At 38.9% G+C, this 17,148-nt stretch overlaps 1 protein-coding gene and 1 pseudogene across 2 annotated transcripts in view; one reads left to right on the top strand and one right to left on the bottom strand.

The window, feature by feature from the left end:
* Positions 1 to 15,666, top strand: part of LOC120587585 (putative uncharacterized protein encoded by MAPKAPK5-AS1) — a 26,481-nt gene extending 10,815 nt beyond the window's left edge. Inside the window, exons 2-4 of one of the 2 annotated variants that reach the window (XR_005649027.1) lie at positions 6,899 to 7,023; positions 7,357 to 7,572; positions 15,375 to 15,666. Coding sequence is in view for 1 of the 2 variants with exons in the window: in XM_039844585.1 (XP_039700519.1) it covers positions 6,899 to 6,924 (26 nt within the window). In the remaining variant the exon portion in view is untranslated. Of the gene's footprint in view, positions 1 to 6,898; positions 7,024 to 7,356; positions 8,263 to 15,374 lie in introns of those variants that run through there. The other variant, XM_039844585.1, reaches the window with a different exon arrangement.
* On the bottom strand, positions 9,831 to 9,950 carry LOC120587945 (uncharacterized; annotated as a pseudogene).
* Positions 15,667 to 17,148: the final 1,482 nt, after the last annotated feature.

The raw sequence follows: 17,148 nt of genomic DNA on the forward strand, positions 1-17,148 counted from the left end.
CAGGAGTTGAGCCTTTCCAAAGTGTGTCAAAGGGCAGAGAGGCCTGCAGTGACAGTCACGGAGCTCCCAGAGAGGGGAAGAAGTGCCTCACTGACCTGGTCCTCAGAGGCACCGGGGCTGACGAAGGCTGAAGGAAGGTTTCTCTAAGCAAAGGTTTCTTTGCCGAGCAAAGAACACCGGATTCCCTTCCATGGTTGTGGCGATTTTCTTCAAGAGGCTTTAGTTCAAGGTAAGCAAATGTGGTAACATTTAGAAATTGTGGAAACGGTTTCTAGAGAGAAAGAAGCAGAACCCACCCTCTACTGCGGTAAACCAACTGGAATGAAAAGCATTGAAAACAAAGACAAAAGACTGAAAAGACAACTGAAAGGGAATCCAAGATGTGCTGATAAAGAGATGCTAAATTCAGGGAAACGAGAGCGAGCTCGAGCCCAGACTGGTGACCAGCAGAGTCCAAGGGCCAGCGGCTAAGGTATAATCATGGCTTACTGAATGCCTAGAAGGTGCCATGCACGTGGGACCCTGCAAAGTAGGTACTGTAAAGCCCTCTAGAGATGAGGAAACCAAGGCCCAAGGTGATGCCAGAGAGCTGGAGAAGAGATTCCAGGGTCCGTCTCACTGGCTCCAAAACCCATCCCCTCTCCCTGCTTGTCCCTTTGGCTAAGTGTGAGTGGTTTCTTCTGCCAAAGGAAGAAAAGTCCAAACCTGTAGAGAATTTTTATGAGTTTATTTGAGCCAAACTGACAACAATTGCCAGGAAGCAAAATCTCAGTGGATTGAGAAAATGCTGCAGAGAATGGCAGTTTTGCAGCTTATTTTATACATTAGAATCAAAGAAAGGGATGTATAAAGCGTTACATGAAATCCATTGGTGGTAGGTTAAGGGGATGGGAGAAAGCAAAGTGGAGGAACCTCGAGGATTGGATAAAAAGCAAAATGGAGAAACACAGACTTCTTTTACATTGGTGGGTACAAGACAGTTAATAATGAACATTTACAGCACATAGAGATGGTATGCGGGGAACAGGATAACAGTGCTGGGTGCTGTGGTCTCTTGCTCTGATGGCTGTAGTTGTGCCTTGAGGGGTCTGGAAAAGGGGTCTGACATTTCAAAGGTATGTTATCTTAGATGCAAAAAGACAATAGACAGGCTCACTTAAGGTAAAGATTGATTTTTGTCAAGGAAGCTACAGGCCTAAGACATGACTGCCCTCCAAGATTCGCTTTCAGTTAGGAATTTTTATGTTCAGACCTTCCTATGTGGTTACTTTCGGTCTCTGAGTTTGTAAGGCCCTCCATGCAGGCCTCTCCTGAGCTTGTCAGGGTTAGTATGCGGCCCCTTTTTCGTCCATACTTCTGCGAGCGCAGGAGCAGCCTGAGGCCTGTGAGGCGGCCATGGTCAGCTCCTTTAAAGAAGCACAAACTAGAGGCAGGGCCACCTGCTGGTCTGGGAAGCTCCAGCCTGCCCTACCTCTGGAGAATAATTGTCCTGGCCTCTCCCTGCCAGTAAGGCAGTTGGTTACCTCTAATCTGTGGTGCCATGACCTGACCTTCCCCATCTTCTAGCTGTCCACACCCACCCCACGCAGAGTAGAGAAGATGAGGAAGGGAGGTGAGATTGACCTCCCCAGATCCTGTGTTTGACCCTCTCTGGTCATCAGCAGCAAGTTTTCCATAAAAGTAAGAGAGCTACATGGCAGAACTTTCTCCGAGGGGCCTGTTGATTCCTGATTTTGTTGTAATAGCACGGCACACAAACCTAAGTCACAGCTGCACAGGGTCATATCACTCAGTAGTACTCCAAGGGACCAACCATTGAATATTCTTTAATAGGAAATGTTTTTAGAAGGTACATATGGAGAATCAAAGGGGATAAATATCAACCTGTATTCACAGAACTGAAGAAATAAATAAATAAAAGCAAAGAAAAGCTGAAAGAGCTGAAAGGAGAAGCATTCTCCTAAAACAGGTTTTTTCAGCGGGTGTGAATGACAAAAATAATTCTGGTGCCAGTTGCATTACGGAAGTATCTGAGGCTATATCCACTAACTTTCATCAGAAGTAAACTCATCTGGTTGAATTATAGACTTAAAAATGACCAAATAGAACATGAACTTTTCAATAGAAGTTTCAGATTTAAGACCTTTCTTAGGTAGTTAAAGCAACTCTAGGAGGAATGTTCTACATCATGAATGCTGAAAGAAAAAAGAGGCAGACTTTGAAGTTACGGCATGAGCAGTCATGAAAGAAATTCCCATGGCCTAAAAAAAGGTGAGGAAGGAGTGAACAAACATTTATTGAGGAAATACTGTGTGAAAAATGGCTGGCGGGCAGTCTCTGGTTTAATTCTCATAATATTGTAAGGTAAGGGGATTATTATCCCCTTTTAATAGACCAAAAATCTCAATGTCAAAGGTCACATTGCTAGCCTACAGCAAGCTTGGGACCCAAAGCTAGTTCAGGTCCAGATGTCTGGCTCCAAAACCCCACGCCCTTTCAAATACAGCATGCACTTCAGGGTGATATTTTCCCCCTCAAAGTTTTCACTAAAATCTATTCAAGGATTTTTCTTTTTTCCTGAGGGAGAGCTATTTCCATGAAAGCATTTGGTGTTAAATTTTACTGTAAAGCAATTCCCTCATAACTTTTATCTGTGTCTTGTTTCTTTTACTATTTCGGTGAAATTTTTACATCATTTTGAGTGTATATTTGTCCATATAGAGACCTCGCATGTTTAACACAGTGTGATGTCATATAAATATTTTGCCCAATTGGACCACTGTGACACCAAATCCAGCCGCAGAGGGGAGGTCCTGACTAGGCTCCTGCTGGTGCTTTCCTTTACTCAAATGTCATGGCAGTCTCTGAACAAGCAAATCAGCCGCCGATTGTGACGCAGCGGAGAATGAGGAGAGTGGGCAGGGATGCCAGGACTCTCGCTTCTCCGGGCTCGGCCCGGGCATAAGGTGTGTGTCAGAGGGCACCGGCTTCAGCTTACTGAACAGCAGTTTAACGTGCCCTTCAATGGCACCCCATAGAATTGCTGGTCGGTGGTGGAAGAAGTCTGGCTCCCTAAAATTTGTGTAAACAACTTATCTGCTCAGACAGGAGACAACCCACTTTCCCACAGATACCCAAAAGCACTGGGCTCCAAAGTGGGAGAGCCCAAAAGAAATATCACTGAGCAACCAGGAACATCGGAACTGCCAGTTATGTTCATCTTTCTAATCTCCCCCTTTAAATGTTTGAGTTTCATCTGATAGGTTTATATGTATTTAACACATTAATATTTTAGTACCCACATAGACCCTATTAGTTAATAGACATATATGGTAAAAATATACTTGAAAATTGTTTGCCAACATGGGTGCAAAACCAAAGAAGCTTAGAGACTCTCTGCCTAGAGGAAGGTGAACATCAGTGGAGGTGTTGGCGGGAAAAGCCTGCCCTTAAATTCCTAAAACCCAAAAGATAAGCCTGAATTGCCTGGGTCATGGTGTAGGAAGAGGCAACCTGGCCAGAAGCAAGGTGCAGTTGTACCACTCCCTGCTTTGCTTCTTGCGAATGAGGATGACCCTGTGAGATGGCCTGAGAAGCAGATGGGTTATAACAGTCACAGAAGAGCCTTCCATTCCTTGAGCAGCCCCAGACGGTGGCCCCCAGGACTCTGAGAGACTAGCCCTCTTTCCCAAGGTGATGAGCTCTGCTGGTCAAAGGATCAAATGGCAAAAGACATTAAAAGGTTCATCACTTGTCCTACAAGAAATGTACATTAAACCTGTTGAGAATAATACCCTGTTCTTCAACATCAGCTACATAGATTTAAACAAATCAGTAGCTGGCCAAGGTAGAGAAACAAGCTTTCCCATATGCACCATGTGAATGTGTAAACTGGCAAAATCTTTCTGCATGCAATTTGAAAATACTGGCCAAGGGTTTAAAAAATATACACATCTACCTATCCATCGATTTCTCCTCTGGGTATATTTTAAAGGAAATAATCGAATTTGTAAATAAAGGTTTAAATACATAGATGCTTGTTATTCAACCATTTATTCATTCTATACACATTTTTTGGTGTCTTTTCTGAGGCAGACTCTGTGCTAGATGCTACAACACAACATAGAACAAAATAGGGCTCCTGCCCTCCTGGAAGTTATTAATAATCATTTCAGTGTTATTTATAATAGGGAAAAATCAGAAATGAACAAAATGACTAAAATTCATTTCTTTTTGCAGCTATGAATTACTATACAGCCATTACAATTTGTATTGTGGAAGAAGACACTGAGAAATATTCACAGTAGGTCACTGAGTGGGAAAAAGCAGTTAACAAAACAGCATATGCAAAACAGCATATGACCTTGAATGATCAGAGAAGGGTCACAGCTCAGCCTAGCATTTGAGACAGAGGTAATTTAGAATGAAAAGACTTCCCTTTAATGAGAAACAGAAGAAAAAAGCATTGGAAAATATGACCATCACTTCTTTCTGCTTCATGAATGTTTCCTGAGGATAATTCTAGATGTAGCTAGGGGAGTAAGTAACAACGGCATTGATGGAAAATTCTGAGAAGCAATAAGACACATCTAAAGAACTATAGCCCGACTGAAAATAAGCACCTCACCTAATATTTAAAAAGAATCTCCAGTGTAATCAATGAAAGATCTCTAAGAGAAATGGGCTTGCTCATACATTGTTGGTATGACAGTGCCTTGTTATAATCTTTTGAGAAGGCAATTAGCAATATCTATGAAAATTCTTAATGTCATTGCCATAACATAGCAATTCCACCTATAGGAATATACCTGTAGGAGTACTTATGCCTACATTAAAAAATTTTAATAAGGAAATGAAAATTAATCAGCATATGTATAATGGGAGTCTCATAAGGAGAAAGAAAGAATATTTGAGGAAATAATGGCCAAAAAATTTCCCAAATTTGATAGAAAAGATTAATCTGCACACCTAAAAACTCAACAAACTCCAAGTGAGATTAACTCAAAAGAGATCCAGACTGAAATATACCATAGTCAGATTGTCTAAAGCCAAACATGAGAAGAGAATCTTGAAAACAACAAAGAAAAAATGATACATCAGGTACAAGTGATCACTGGTGAAATTAACACCTGGCGTCTCATCAGAAACTATGCAGACCAGTAGTTAGTGGGATGATATATTCAAAGTGTTGAAACAAAAAAGAATTGTTCATTCAACAAAATAGCCTTCAAAAATGGAGAAGACATTCAAATAAATCGATATAAACAAAATCCAAGATAATTTGTTACTACTAGACCTGCCCTATGAAAAATAGTAAATGGAGTCCTTTGGGCTACATAAAAGGACACTAGGCAGTAACTGAACTGACTTAAAGATGTCACCCTTGACTGTGTTGAGTACCAGGAATATGAAGGAAATGGCCATTTACACCACACACTTGGGACAGCTCTACCAAAGGCTCCCAACTTCTACCTTTTAAGACAATATCATGGTATAGTGATGAGCATTGTACACCATGACCTAGTGGGATTTATCTCGAGAATGCAAGGTTGGTTTCATGTCCAAAAATACATCAATGTAATATGCCATGTTAATAGAATAAAGGGCAAAAAAACCATGATCTTCTCAATACATACAGAAAAAGTATATGACAAAATATGTGATTAAAACAATTCCAACAAACTAGGATAGAAGGGAACTTCTTCACCTGATGAAGGACATCTATGAAAAACCTGCAGGTAACATCATACTCAGTGGTCAAAGACTAAATGCTTTCGCCTTTAGAGCAGAACAAGGATGTCTGCTTTCACCACTTCTGTTTTATATTGTACTAGAGGTTCCAGTCAAGGCAAGAAAAAGAAAAGCCATCCAGATTTAAAAGGAAAATGTAAAACTATATTTGCAGATGACATGATATTATATATCGAAAACTCCATCAAAAACTGTCATAACTAATAAATGAATTCAATAAAGTTGCAGGATACAAAATTAATATAAAATATCAATTGTATTTCTATACACTAACAATGAATTATCTGAAAGAGAAATGAAGAAAATAATCTCATTTACAATAGCATCAAAAAGAGTAAAATACTTCTGGATAAATTTAACCAAAAAAATGCAAGATTTGTACACTGATTTTATGAGCCACTAATAGTCCCCCCCCCAAAGTGGGTCTAAATCATAGTTAATCCATTTGCTATCAGAAAGTATGAGTTCAACTTTTTGTTCTAGGAAAAAAAAAATTGGAAAAAATTATCCAAAAAAATGTATACATGTTCTCCATGTTTTTATGGGATAAATCTTGATGAGAAAAAATTCATGTTTTGATGGTACAGTAGGCCAGCCAGGTAAATCAAACAATCTAGGCATAAAGATAAATCATAAGAAAATGTCCATGATTAGAGAGACAGGAATAGGTCTCCATGGGAATGCTTACTTACTGAGGTGGAAGAGAAATAAAATGAGTGAAGGAATAGAAAAAAAAAGGTACATTGAGAGGAGATTAAAGAGTAATTCCGAGAAAAGCCCTATGCCAAATTTCTGGTTACCTTATCACTTTCCTCTTACTCTTCAAGCTTTACACTCTGGTTTTCTAATGCAATATCCAACCATACTGAATTAAACTAACGTTGATTTGAAGGGCTAATGACTCAATCTTGTTTTGTCTTGACATTTTGAGCAGAGCTAATAGATATCTCCCTTTTGTATGACTTAGCTCAACCTCAGAAATAATACCAGCAATAATATCATCATTTTGCAATGAAAGTCTAATTGGAATGTGAATGAAAGTGCTATTGGCCAAAGCTCTCTATCCCCTACTTATGTCTTATTTGGAAATCTGACCCAATTATCTGACAAAGAGGAATATCTTTCATCTTGTCATCATTTGTCACAGTTATGCCATCTGTCTCATATAACTAGAAGAAAACTTGGCATCCACATTCACCCAGAATGACCATCAGTTCTCAGAACATCTTATTTTCTCTTTGCCAAGAATAGAGTGACAACTGATTTCAAAGTGTAAGTACTTATCATGTAAAACAAATTACTTGGGGTGAGGGGGGGATATTTTTTAAGAAAATAGGGTTGGAAAAGCATTTTGGTGTCATCAGATACCTCAGACCGTGTTCTAACAGTGTAACCTAATTTATACTTCTTTGTGTCTGTCTTTAAACTTCCACTTTAGTTTAACAAATACTTTTTGAGCTCCTGCTATATGAAATGAAATGAGCCAGTTACTAAAAGGGTATCAACCTGTATTAGTCAGGGAAATGGCTCTAACTCTAAGAAAGAAGACATCAGATTTCAGTGGCTTCAAACTCAATGAAAGTTAATTTCTCGCTTACTTACCAGCTCAGTGACGCTGTTCCAGGTCAGCAGGCAACTTTCTTCCACCTGATGATCCAGGGATTCAGGCTCCTTCTATCTTGAGTTCCTGCTGTACTCTTCTACTTGGCAGAATCTTCTGCCTCAAGCTGCCCACGAGGTGAAAGAGTGAAGAAGGCATACCTGCTTGTTGAAACGCCCAGACCAGAAGCAACACCTGTCACTTCTACTTACATTCAACCAGTAAGAACAAGTTACTTGGGCATACCAAGCTGTGCAATACATTGGCCAATGTAGTCCCTTGGTGGGTTAGCACTTCCTTGCAACAACTTTACACGCAGAAAGGAGCGGGGAAAGCTAGAGACATCTGTCATTCATAATGTGTAAGATGTAGTTTCTACCTTCAAGAAACCTTTGTCAGAGAAAAAAAGTTCACAAGGAAGAAATGTTATGGAGGAGGTGGCATTTGAGATGATCCTGGATTGACAGAACTGCCAGACAGGGTTGCTAAGAGGGGCATTCCTGACGGAGTGAGGACACTAACAAAGCATGGAAGTGGGGAGGGAGTCTTGAGTAACCAGCTTTCCCGTAACAAAGCTTTGCACAGGGGAGCGATCAAGCTTTAAAGGTGGTTTGGTTCACTGTTTTGTAAGTCCTTGAATGACTGGGAGAAAGTTTGAATTCCATGCCTCCATTATCATGATTATCATGCATTCCTAACACAAAGGCCTCAGAACAATGATAGCTTTAATCACTGACAAGTAACAAAACACATTCAGTATGAAGGGATTTCATTTTTCAGATGGTAACAATAATGACAGCATCATATTGCATTCACATGCTGTAATAGATTCCAAATTTTTGCCTTTGCTCCCATGCATCTTGATATTTATGAAATACAATCCAAACATTTCCACTTCACTCTCACTCCTTCTCCAGGTTTATCTCACATAGTTATCTAGAGATGAGGGGGCAGTGTGTGGAGGGGTGCAGAGTGAGGGAATGGCGGGGCGGGGCAGGGCAGACGTACACACTGGCATCACAAACCTGCAATGCCTTTCCTCAAGAAGGGCAAAGGATCTTCCCAGGGCTATGGACTCTGCACATTCCACAAATATGAGTTCCCTTCTCCTTCAACAGACAGTGTAGTCACAATATTAGGGCCAACAACGGCATGTATTTCATACCAGAAATTTAACAGACATAAATATTTATTTAAAACAATTCAGGTACAAAGGGACAGGTAGGGCACAAACAATAGTATTGTGGAGCCTTAGGAAGGTAGTAACTGGACTAGAAATGAAACTTTTTCTGAAGGTGTTTAGGTTTCTAACTCTAGTGTTCTGTGAATTGTGACTTTGATGAATATCCCTCCAAATGAGAAGTGGCTTTATAAGATGCCCAGGTAGAACATTTAAGAAATTCTGATTGCGAGTGGGGTCTGACTGTCCCATTGTGCTGATATAGCCATGTATTAGTTGACTCCCCTTTTAGAAACAAGATGGGAAAAAAAGAGACAATAAATAAATAGATTATGGAGAGATGCTGCCTTCCCTCTTTTATAAAAGTTTTACTTGAGGCTCTTTGACTTGCCTTTTTTTTTGTACTTTCTTATTTTTTAGATTTAATTTAATATAATCCAGTTTTGCAAAATTGTTTTTAAGCCATTATTACTTTGGTTTAAAATAGTCTAAGTAGGCATGATGTAAACTAGATTTTAGTTATGCAGGGATCTTAATGTTATATACTTAATCTTATTTGCTTCATAAAATAAGAACTATAAGCAATAATTTTCACAATAATCAATATTTTTACAAGTTCACATTCGTGACCCTCTTCCCACTAAAAAATTAGCAAAAATTTTAAATATAATAATTAAAGTTGGTGAGGATACTGTGAGATGAACATTCTCATTCGGTGATGCTGTTAGTTTAAATTAAAACAAATTTCCTAAAAAGCGATCTGGCAAAACATATCAAAGATTTAAAATGTCCGTTCCATTTGTCTTGATTATACACACATACACAAGCAAAAAGACAGTCTCCCTCCCAAAAAAACCCAAAATGTTAATGTGTTATCTCTTGGTGATGGGATAATAGGTATTTTTTACTTAGAATTATAATTTTTAAAAAACTTTTCCCCAGCGAGAAAGTATTACTTTTATGATTATGGTGAAAATCCTTTCCACAATTTAAGAATATTTATTAAAAATTTTAATAAATAACAAAATATTAGTAATATTCAGTGAGAAGATAATATTTTATAAAGACTATAATATCAACTAATTATACATGAATGTATGTGTTTATATACAAGTATATAACCATTCATCTAATAAATAGAACTGTTCTCTAAGGCCTAAAATAAGGTACAAATAAACTAAGTCTAAAACCATGTCTATCCATAAGTGTTAGCATTATTGAAATATGAGGATTATTTTTAATTTCATAATTTATTTAACTTTTAATTTTTTTTTTGAAACTGATCTTTTTTTTTAATAACGCCTACAGCACCTGGTCTTCCTAAGGTGGTCTCCCATCCAAGTACTAACCAGGCCCGACCCTGCTTAGCTTCCAAGATCTGATGAGATCGGGTACGTTTAGGATGGCGTGGCTGTAGCCTCAACACTGATCTTGCATTGCTTTTATATGCAGAAAAAAAAACTTAAAAATGAAATAGAAAAAATCTCTACAAAGCATTATTTTATCATTCTATTTACTGTACAGTTTACAAATCACGTCAAGTTGTCAGCTTCCTCACTTGTAAATTAAGAGGATAGACTAGATGTTCTCTAAGGTATCTCACAGGTCTAAAAGACTCTAAGTCTATGAACCATATAGCTGATAATCTAATAAATAATTACCAAAACAATGGACTTCATCTACTGTATGTCTAAAAAGACTGTAACCTTGTGGTATCATGGTTTAATACTGAGAACATGGCCTTAGCATTAAAAAAATAAACTTGATTAATTCCTTTACTGGGTCTCGTTTTCCTCATTTGAAAAGTGAGGGTAATAATACTTTTCTCAAAGGCTTGAATAGAGGTTGAAATGTGGCTGGCATGGTATAATGCTGCATAAACAACAGTTTTCTCAATAATCCAAGATTTGATGAGTGTATTTGCTTGATTGCACTGGGCCATCGGTTTGCAGTCCCTGGATCTAAACTTCTATTTTGAGCCCTGCAACTGAAAGTAGGGGGTGACTTTTACGAGGACTAAGCTGTGTCAGCTTTGGGAAGTTGAGACAGAGGTTTAGGTGGGACCTGAGCACAGTCACATGTGTGGCCAGGTCTTCAGGGTTCTCTGGTCCTGTGCAGAGAAAACCGGGCAGCACAGTTGGAGTTGGAGCATCGCAGAGGAGAAGCCTGGTTGTATATTATTTCCTTGTGCCTGCTTGCTCACCTGCTCCCCAAACTTTCTTCCTCCTCCCCTCCCTTCCTTCAGAAAATATTTAACAGAACAGATTATGTGACAAGCCTTGGTCTTGGCATCGGAGTTCAAATATTAAATAAGATATCGGCTCTGACTTTAAGGAGCTTATAGTCTTATGGGGGAGGCAGATAATAAAAATCACAAACCCACGTGATCAGCTCTGCACGCAGGGTATATTGATAGCCAGAAGAGGGAGAACTTATTTCTAATTGGAAGGGGTAGTGGGGGCTACAGGACATGGTGAGAGAAGGCTTTCCAAAGGTGATTCCTTCAAGTAATTTTTCTTTCTGACTTCTTTCTTTCAGAAGTAGATTTCGTTCTAGCACTCAAGATGTGTTTGGGATTGAGAAGGGAGCACCCCATCAGAAAAAACACATGGAGATATAATAGCGTAGCTCCTCCATTAGGGAATCTCACAGAACTGAGCTTGCTAAAGAGAAGTGTGTGAGATAAGAGGAGGAGGGAAATGAGAGTTACCACCAGATCATGAAGGGTGTAGGCCATGCTTAAAAATTAGGAACAGCAACTTGACAGCAGAAAAACTAAACTCCTGATTAAGAAATGAACAGCAGACCTGAATAGACATTCTCCAAAGAAGATAGACAGATGGCCAACAAACATGAAAAAGTGCTTGATTTCAGTAATCACCAGGAGATGGCCATTATGAAATGATGATGATGATGACGATGATGATGTGTTGGTGAGGATGTAGAAAAATTGGAATCCTTGTGCACTTGTGGTAGGAATAGAGAATAGTGCAGCCATTATGGAAAACTATAAGGCAATTTCTCAAAAAATTAAAAATAGAATTTCCATATGATCCAGCAATCCCACTTCTTGATATTTATCCAAAATAGTTGAAAACAGGATCTCCAAAAGAGATATTTGTAGACCTATGCTCATAGCAGCATTATTCATAATAGCCAAGAGGTGGAAGCAGGCCAAATGTCCATTGATGTGGTAAATGTGGTAAATACATACAATGGAATATTATTCAACCTGAAAAAGGAAGGAAATCCTGTCACATGCCATAACTTGGATGAATCTTGAGGATATTATGCTAAGTGAAATAAGCCAGCCACAAGAGAGCAGATATACTGCATGATTCCCCTTGTATGAGGTATTTGAAGTTATCACACTCATAGAAACAGAAAGTAGAATGCTGATTGCCAGGGACTGGAGGAAGGGGAAATGGAGAGTTGTTGTTTAACAGCTATAGAGTTTCAGTTTTACAAGATGAAAAAGTTTTAGAGAGCTGTTGCACAGTGTGCATATCGTTAACACTAATGTATTGTACACTTAAAGATGACTAAGATGGTGAATTTCATGTATGGTTTGTTCTTTTTTTTTCTTTTTCTTTTCTTTTTTTTTGTTTTTACCACAATAAAAGAAAAGAAATAAAGAACTGAGAAGAGTCTCTTGAAGGCGATGGGTAGTTTAAAGCTAGGAGGGACATGGCCACGCCTGAGTTTTATACAACAGCCTCTGTTGGAAAGTATTTCATGGATTGGCAGTGAAACAGACTGGAGCCTGGTGAGACCAACTGGAGGGCCTGAGATGGTCCAGGCCTGGGTGGATGAGGGTGTGACAAGCTCAGAGAGCAACAGGAAGGAGATGTGACAGCACATAGGAATGCAGGCGTGGCTCATTATTCCTGAGGTGCTCAACTGTGGACACGGTCCCCCTGGGAAATTCTGGTCATTCTCAATTGTTAATATGGCCCAGAGAGATCATTTGATTCAAGAGGACTCACTGTCAGGAATTCACATCAGCTGTTTACTCTGTAGGACTCAGGGACAGGATCCTCTGCGCCTCCCTCCCTCCCCTTGTCTCTTTCTTTCTTTTTTTTTTTTTCTTCTTTTTCCTTTCTTTTTTTTTAAACAGTAGCATTGATTCCCTTGAATACTGTCATTCATTTTCAAAGTTGCAATTCTCTTAAAGCCAATTAGAGAGAGTCTTGATTCTGAGAATATCTCTAAAAATTTAGTAACTTTCTATTTATCTTTCTTTTATCTTCATTCAATGGAATTTCCCAGCAATGATATCATTCTCCAGAAACGCATCCTGGGTGAAACCTTTTTGAATCTCCACATTTGAGAGAAACCACTGCAATGAATGCTTTCCTTTGTACAAATGCCACTAATCATGTGACTTCTGGAGAGTGAACGTGTCACAATAAAAGGGTGAGAAAGACAAGGCCACCCTGAAATTCAGGTGCTGGGGTCAGATAGGGTACTTTTAAGTGAGAGACTCTGTCAGGCATACCACATTCTTGGCACAGTTCAAATTTTGACTCAACAAAATAGCATAGTTCTTAATGTCGTTGGCTTTTGGAATTAGTTGTGAAATGTGGACAGAGCTGAATGCCAAAAGCCCAGAATAATTTCTTCTAAATTAATCATGAATGACCTTTGGTAAAATAATGTTGCTTATTGAAATCATCTTTCATATTACAATTTACAAATCATCAAAGCTCTTATTTTCGCCCTTTGATATTTCATTTACTGCTTCCAAGTTTAGATAAGTTGTAATTTCTCTAAAGATATCATTACTGCTTGTTTTCTGCTACTTTGCTATGACTTAATTTATGTTTGTTAAATCTATCTAAAGTGTGGTTTTTTTTGTGTGTGTAATGGGAATTAAATTGTTTTTCAATACCCTTAGCATCCAGAAATAAATCCAGAAGGCTTTTTTCTCCAAAAAGTAGATAATTTGCATATTTTATAAAATGCCTAACACAATGTAAATATGAGATCATTTAAGCCAGAAGAAAAAAGTTTTCTCATTCCACATCTCCCTTGGAAAATATTTGAAGTACAATAGTCACTTATCTAATTTTCTTTGAAGGTACTTTTGGATAGAATCCAGGAAAACGACCCTTTGTAAAACAGACAAATATTTCATCTGAAAACTTGATCCACTTAAAAAAAATAACTACCAAGCATGTTTAAGTATCTAGGTTAGTTACTGTGCTACAAATTCTATTCAATAGAAGTTTCATGCTGAGAAAAACCATGAAGTACATAAGATGAATGCCTTCACTGTGATTATTATCTTCAGGAGCTAGAAAATAACTACTTGCAAATATTATGCATGAGGGTAATTGCTGTTTAATGGAGAAAAACTGGAGGAAATAATTATAAGAGTGAAGAAGATATTTCCTAACCATCTGTCTTTTGAAAATAAGAAACAAAAAAAAGAGAAAACATAGTATGTTTTTCAGAAAGACTTGCAACTAATGCCAAAAGGCAACAATCTGATGGCACACAACTAAAGAACTTTCCATGAAGAAATCTCAGATTACTGTATGTAAAAGTTCTTTCTAGAGCCATCACCAAGGTATGCTTTACTTTTATGGTCAATCACCTTTATTTGGCATTTCTATATATCTGATGGTGGAAGAACACACCCAACTGAGATGTCAGTAATTGGAAGCAGGAGATGCCAATAGAAAGACATTTCCTTTTATGGGAGTGGGGGGGGGCGGGTAGCAATGGAGAAAAGCAATCTTCGAATTTCTTATTTTGTTTAATGAATTGAAGACATATAAGTAAGCTAATAAAGGTCTATGTTTATGAGCTTTTATAAGCTTTATTCAGATAACATTTCACTGATGTTGTCTTCTGCCGAAGTGATATTCTTAAGACTATAGATATTAGCCCCTTCTCCAGCCCCACCTCTGGGGAGCTGCTGATCTGGATGCAGGGGAAGGAGCAGAGCCATGAATTATTCAGCATGACCGATTTGCTGCTGTTCAACAATTTAGGCATTAATAACCAGGCAAGACAACAATACAAGAGATTTTGCGAGGCAGTATGTGATTAAGTATGTAGCTGGAAGTAATCTCTTCTCTAAATTTCCAGGGCACTTTATCTGTGCCTGTTATGTCTCTTTCTCTCTAATGTTACTGTTCTGTCTCTCTTTTCTCACTACTAGAGAGTGAGCAACTCAAGGGCAAGCCCCAGGTCTGATTCACCTTTGATTCTGCCACGCAGAGCCTAGCCTAGATCTGCCTAGCAGTGCTGCAAGTAAACATTGTGATTTGAATAAAATGAGGGACACAGAGAATAAGTGTCAAGGGGATGGGGGAGGGGCATGGGTTTGTGTGAAGATTCTCACATTGGACAAAAATAGATTTAAAACAAACAATATATGCCTGAAGCAGACATTGTTTTTACCACTGTAGCATCCATTCATCTTTTTTGTAGTAAGACTGCCTTGATTTTCTTTTGGGGAATTCCTCACTGCTCCCTATTACATGCATGTCTTTGGTGGCACTGTCATCAAGGTAGCCTGCCCTCCCTTGGCCTAGACAATCACCCGCTTGGAAGTGGAACTCAGGCAGAACAACGAAAGAAATTACCAGTGACTCATCCTAGCAAGAGCCTGTCCACTGGGATAATGGAAATTATCCATTTGGTCTTCCATCCTCTGACAGATGGCTACTCATTCTTTGTCATGCCTTCCATCAAGGGGCGGAGTCTATGTCCCTTCCCTTCAGTCTGGGCAGGTTCTGTGATGGCCCTGATCAATAGAATCGGGGGAAGTGACTGTCAGTTTCTGTGCCAAGGCCTTCATAGACACCACTTTCACTTTTTGTCTCTTGGAAGCTTCTCTTGGAGCCCGGAAGCACCAATTTATGTCCCACTACCCTGAGGCCACCATGCAGTGAGAAAGCCCAAGCCAGCCAAACAGAGCGGTCCTGTGGTGAAACAGATGCCCAACAGATGCCCAGCTATGGTAGCCATCCCAGCCCAAGTGCCTAACCCTCAAGTGAAGAAGTCTTTCACACGACTCCAGCCTCAGAAGCCATTTGACTACACTGCCTGATCGACCCCAATAAGAAATCCCAGATGAACGCATTGACTCCTACAACCAACCACAAGAGATACCAATAAATTGTTTTAATTCACTATGTTTTGAAGTGGTTTGTTCTGCAGCAATGGGAACACATCTAGACTCTCAGCTCTTCAGAAATGCTTCAAAGTCTTCTCCCATTTATAACTAGCACTGTCTCACGTTCCTGTAGCACAGTTTAGTGTCATAAGTACGTTAACATGCATCACCTCGTCTGTTCTTTTCTGCGCCTCACTTCTTCTTTATAAAATGGAGTTATGAGGTACTTTCATCACCGGGTTGATGTGAGAAAAAAATAGATTCATACATAAATCACTTCAAGCATTGTCTAGCACAAAGTAAGGGCTCAATGAGTATAGCTTTTATTATTTTTTTTAAAAAAGTATTTATATAATAGTCCTAGATGAGAAAGCTAAACAAATTAATTCAGAGACTGCAAACTGCCTACTTACTGTTGGCCTGCCCAGTTTAAACAAATATTTGAATAAGTTGCAGCCATTTAAAAGCTGAGATTTTGTATGAATACCTACAATTTTGGCTTATGTGAAAAACAGGATAATATCTTGGCACTGGGCCTGCATTCCTGCAAGGCACTGACTGGTTCTTGCTGACTAGTGACTTCCCACTTTACGTGGAATCTGCTCTCCAGTTCACCATGGCGCCACACCCTCTAAGCTTACATCCACCACCTTCATTCATTTACATCACCTGTCTGGCCCTGGGGGCATTTGAATTTGTTACTCAAGGAAGACAGGAAAGAAGGAAGAGAGGGAGGGAGGAAAGATGGATTCAGCAAGTTCTTTCTGTCACTGTATCAGCAAACACTTTAATAATCAAAATGTGCTTTATTTGATTAGGAGGATAAAACCTGCCTTTGAAGAACAAGAACCTGTTTCAGTCATTAAGCAAAATAAATGCTTGATTTGGAGGCCTGTTCTTAGTTGACTGCTTACAAAATATTACTTCTTGAACGGGAGATGCTGTCTCTCCTTAGGGAAGATCTTGGAAAAAAAATGTTTATGATTCTATTTGTAAAACAAGCATAGGTCAAAATATTTTGAAAATTTTTTATTTAAAGAAATAGATGTTTTTTAAGGGAAATTCTTATTTAAATTACTTAGCTCACCTTTGCAATGTTACTTTTCCTTGTGGCCTCAATCAGTATTAAATTGACCCCCTAGAACTAGGGTTGCTGCCTTTTTAGAAAGGGATTATGTTTGAAGGAATTCTGTGCCCTTCCATTAATTAAAAATCCTTTTAGGATCCTTTGACTTGATGCTTTGTCCTAAATTATAGGAACTATTCAACTTTCACATATCATCCCAGCGGAGGCTGCAATTATTCTCATCTAAAACAGCGCAATATGAATTTAAAGATGCCTTGTCTTATATGTGAGTGTGTTTGCAAATGTCTCCTGTCTCCCACCCCAGTTCAAAAGTGGGGAGAGTCCCTGTTATTTGCAATTTGAGGACTGAGGCACCAGTGCGACATGCAACCAGTTGCGGAGCTGAGTTTCCCTACAAGCCA

Source organism: Pteropus medius, unplaced genomic scaffold, assembly GCF_902729225.1.
Source record: "Pteropus medius unplaced genomic scaffold, Ma_sr-lr_union100, whole genome shotgun sequence".
Taxonomy (NCBI): domain Eukaryota; kingdom Metazoa; phylum Chordata; class Mammalia; order Chiroptera; family Pteropodidae; genus Pteropus; species Pteropus medius.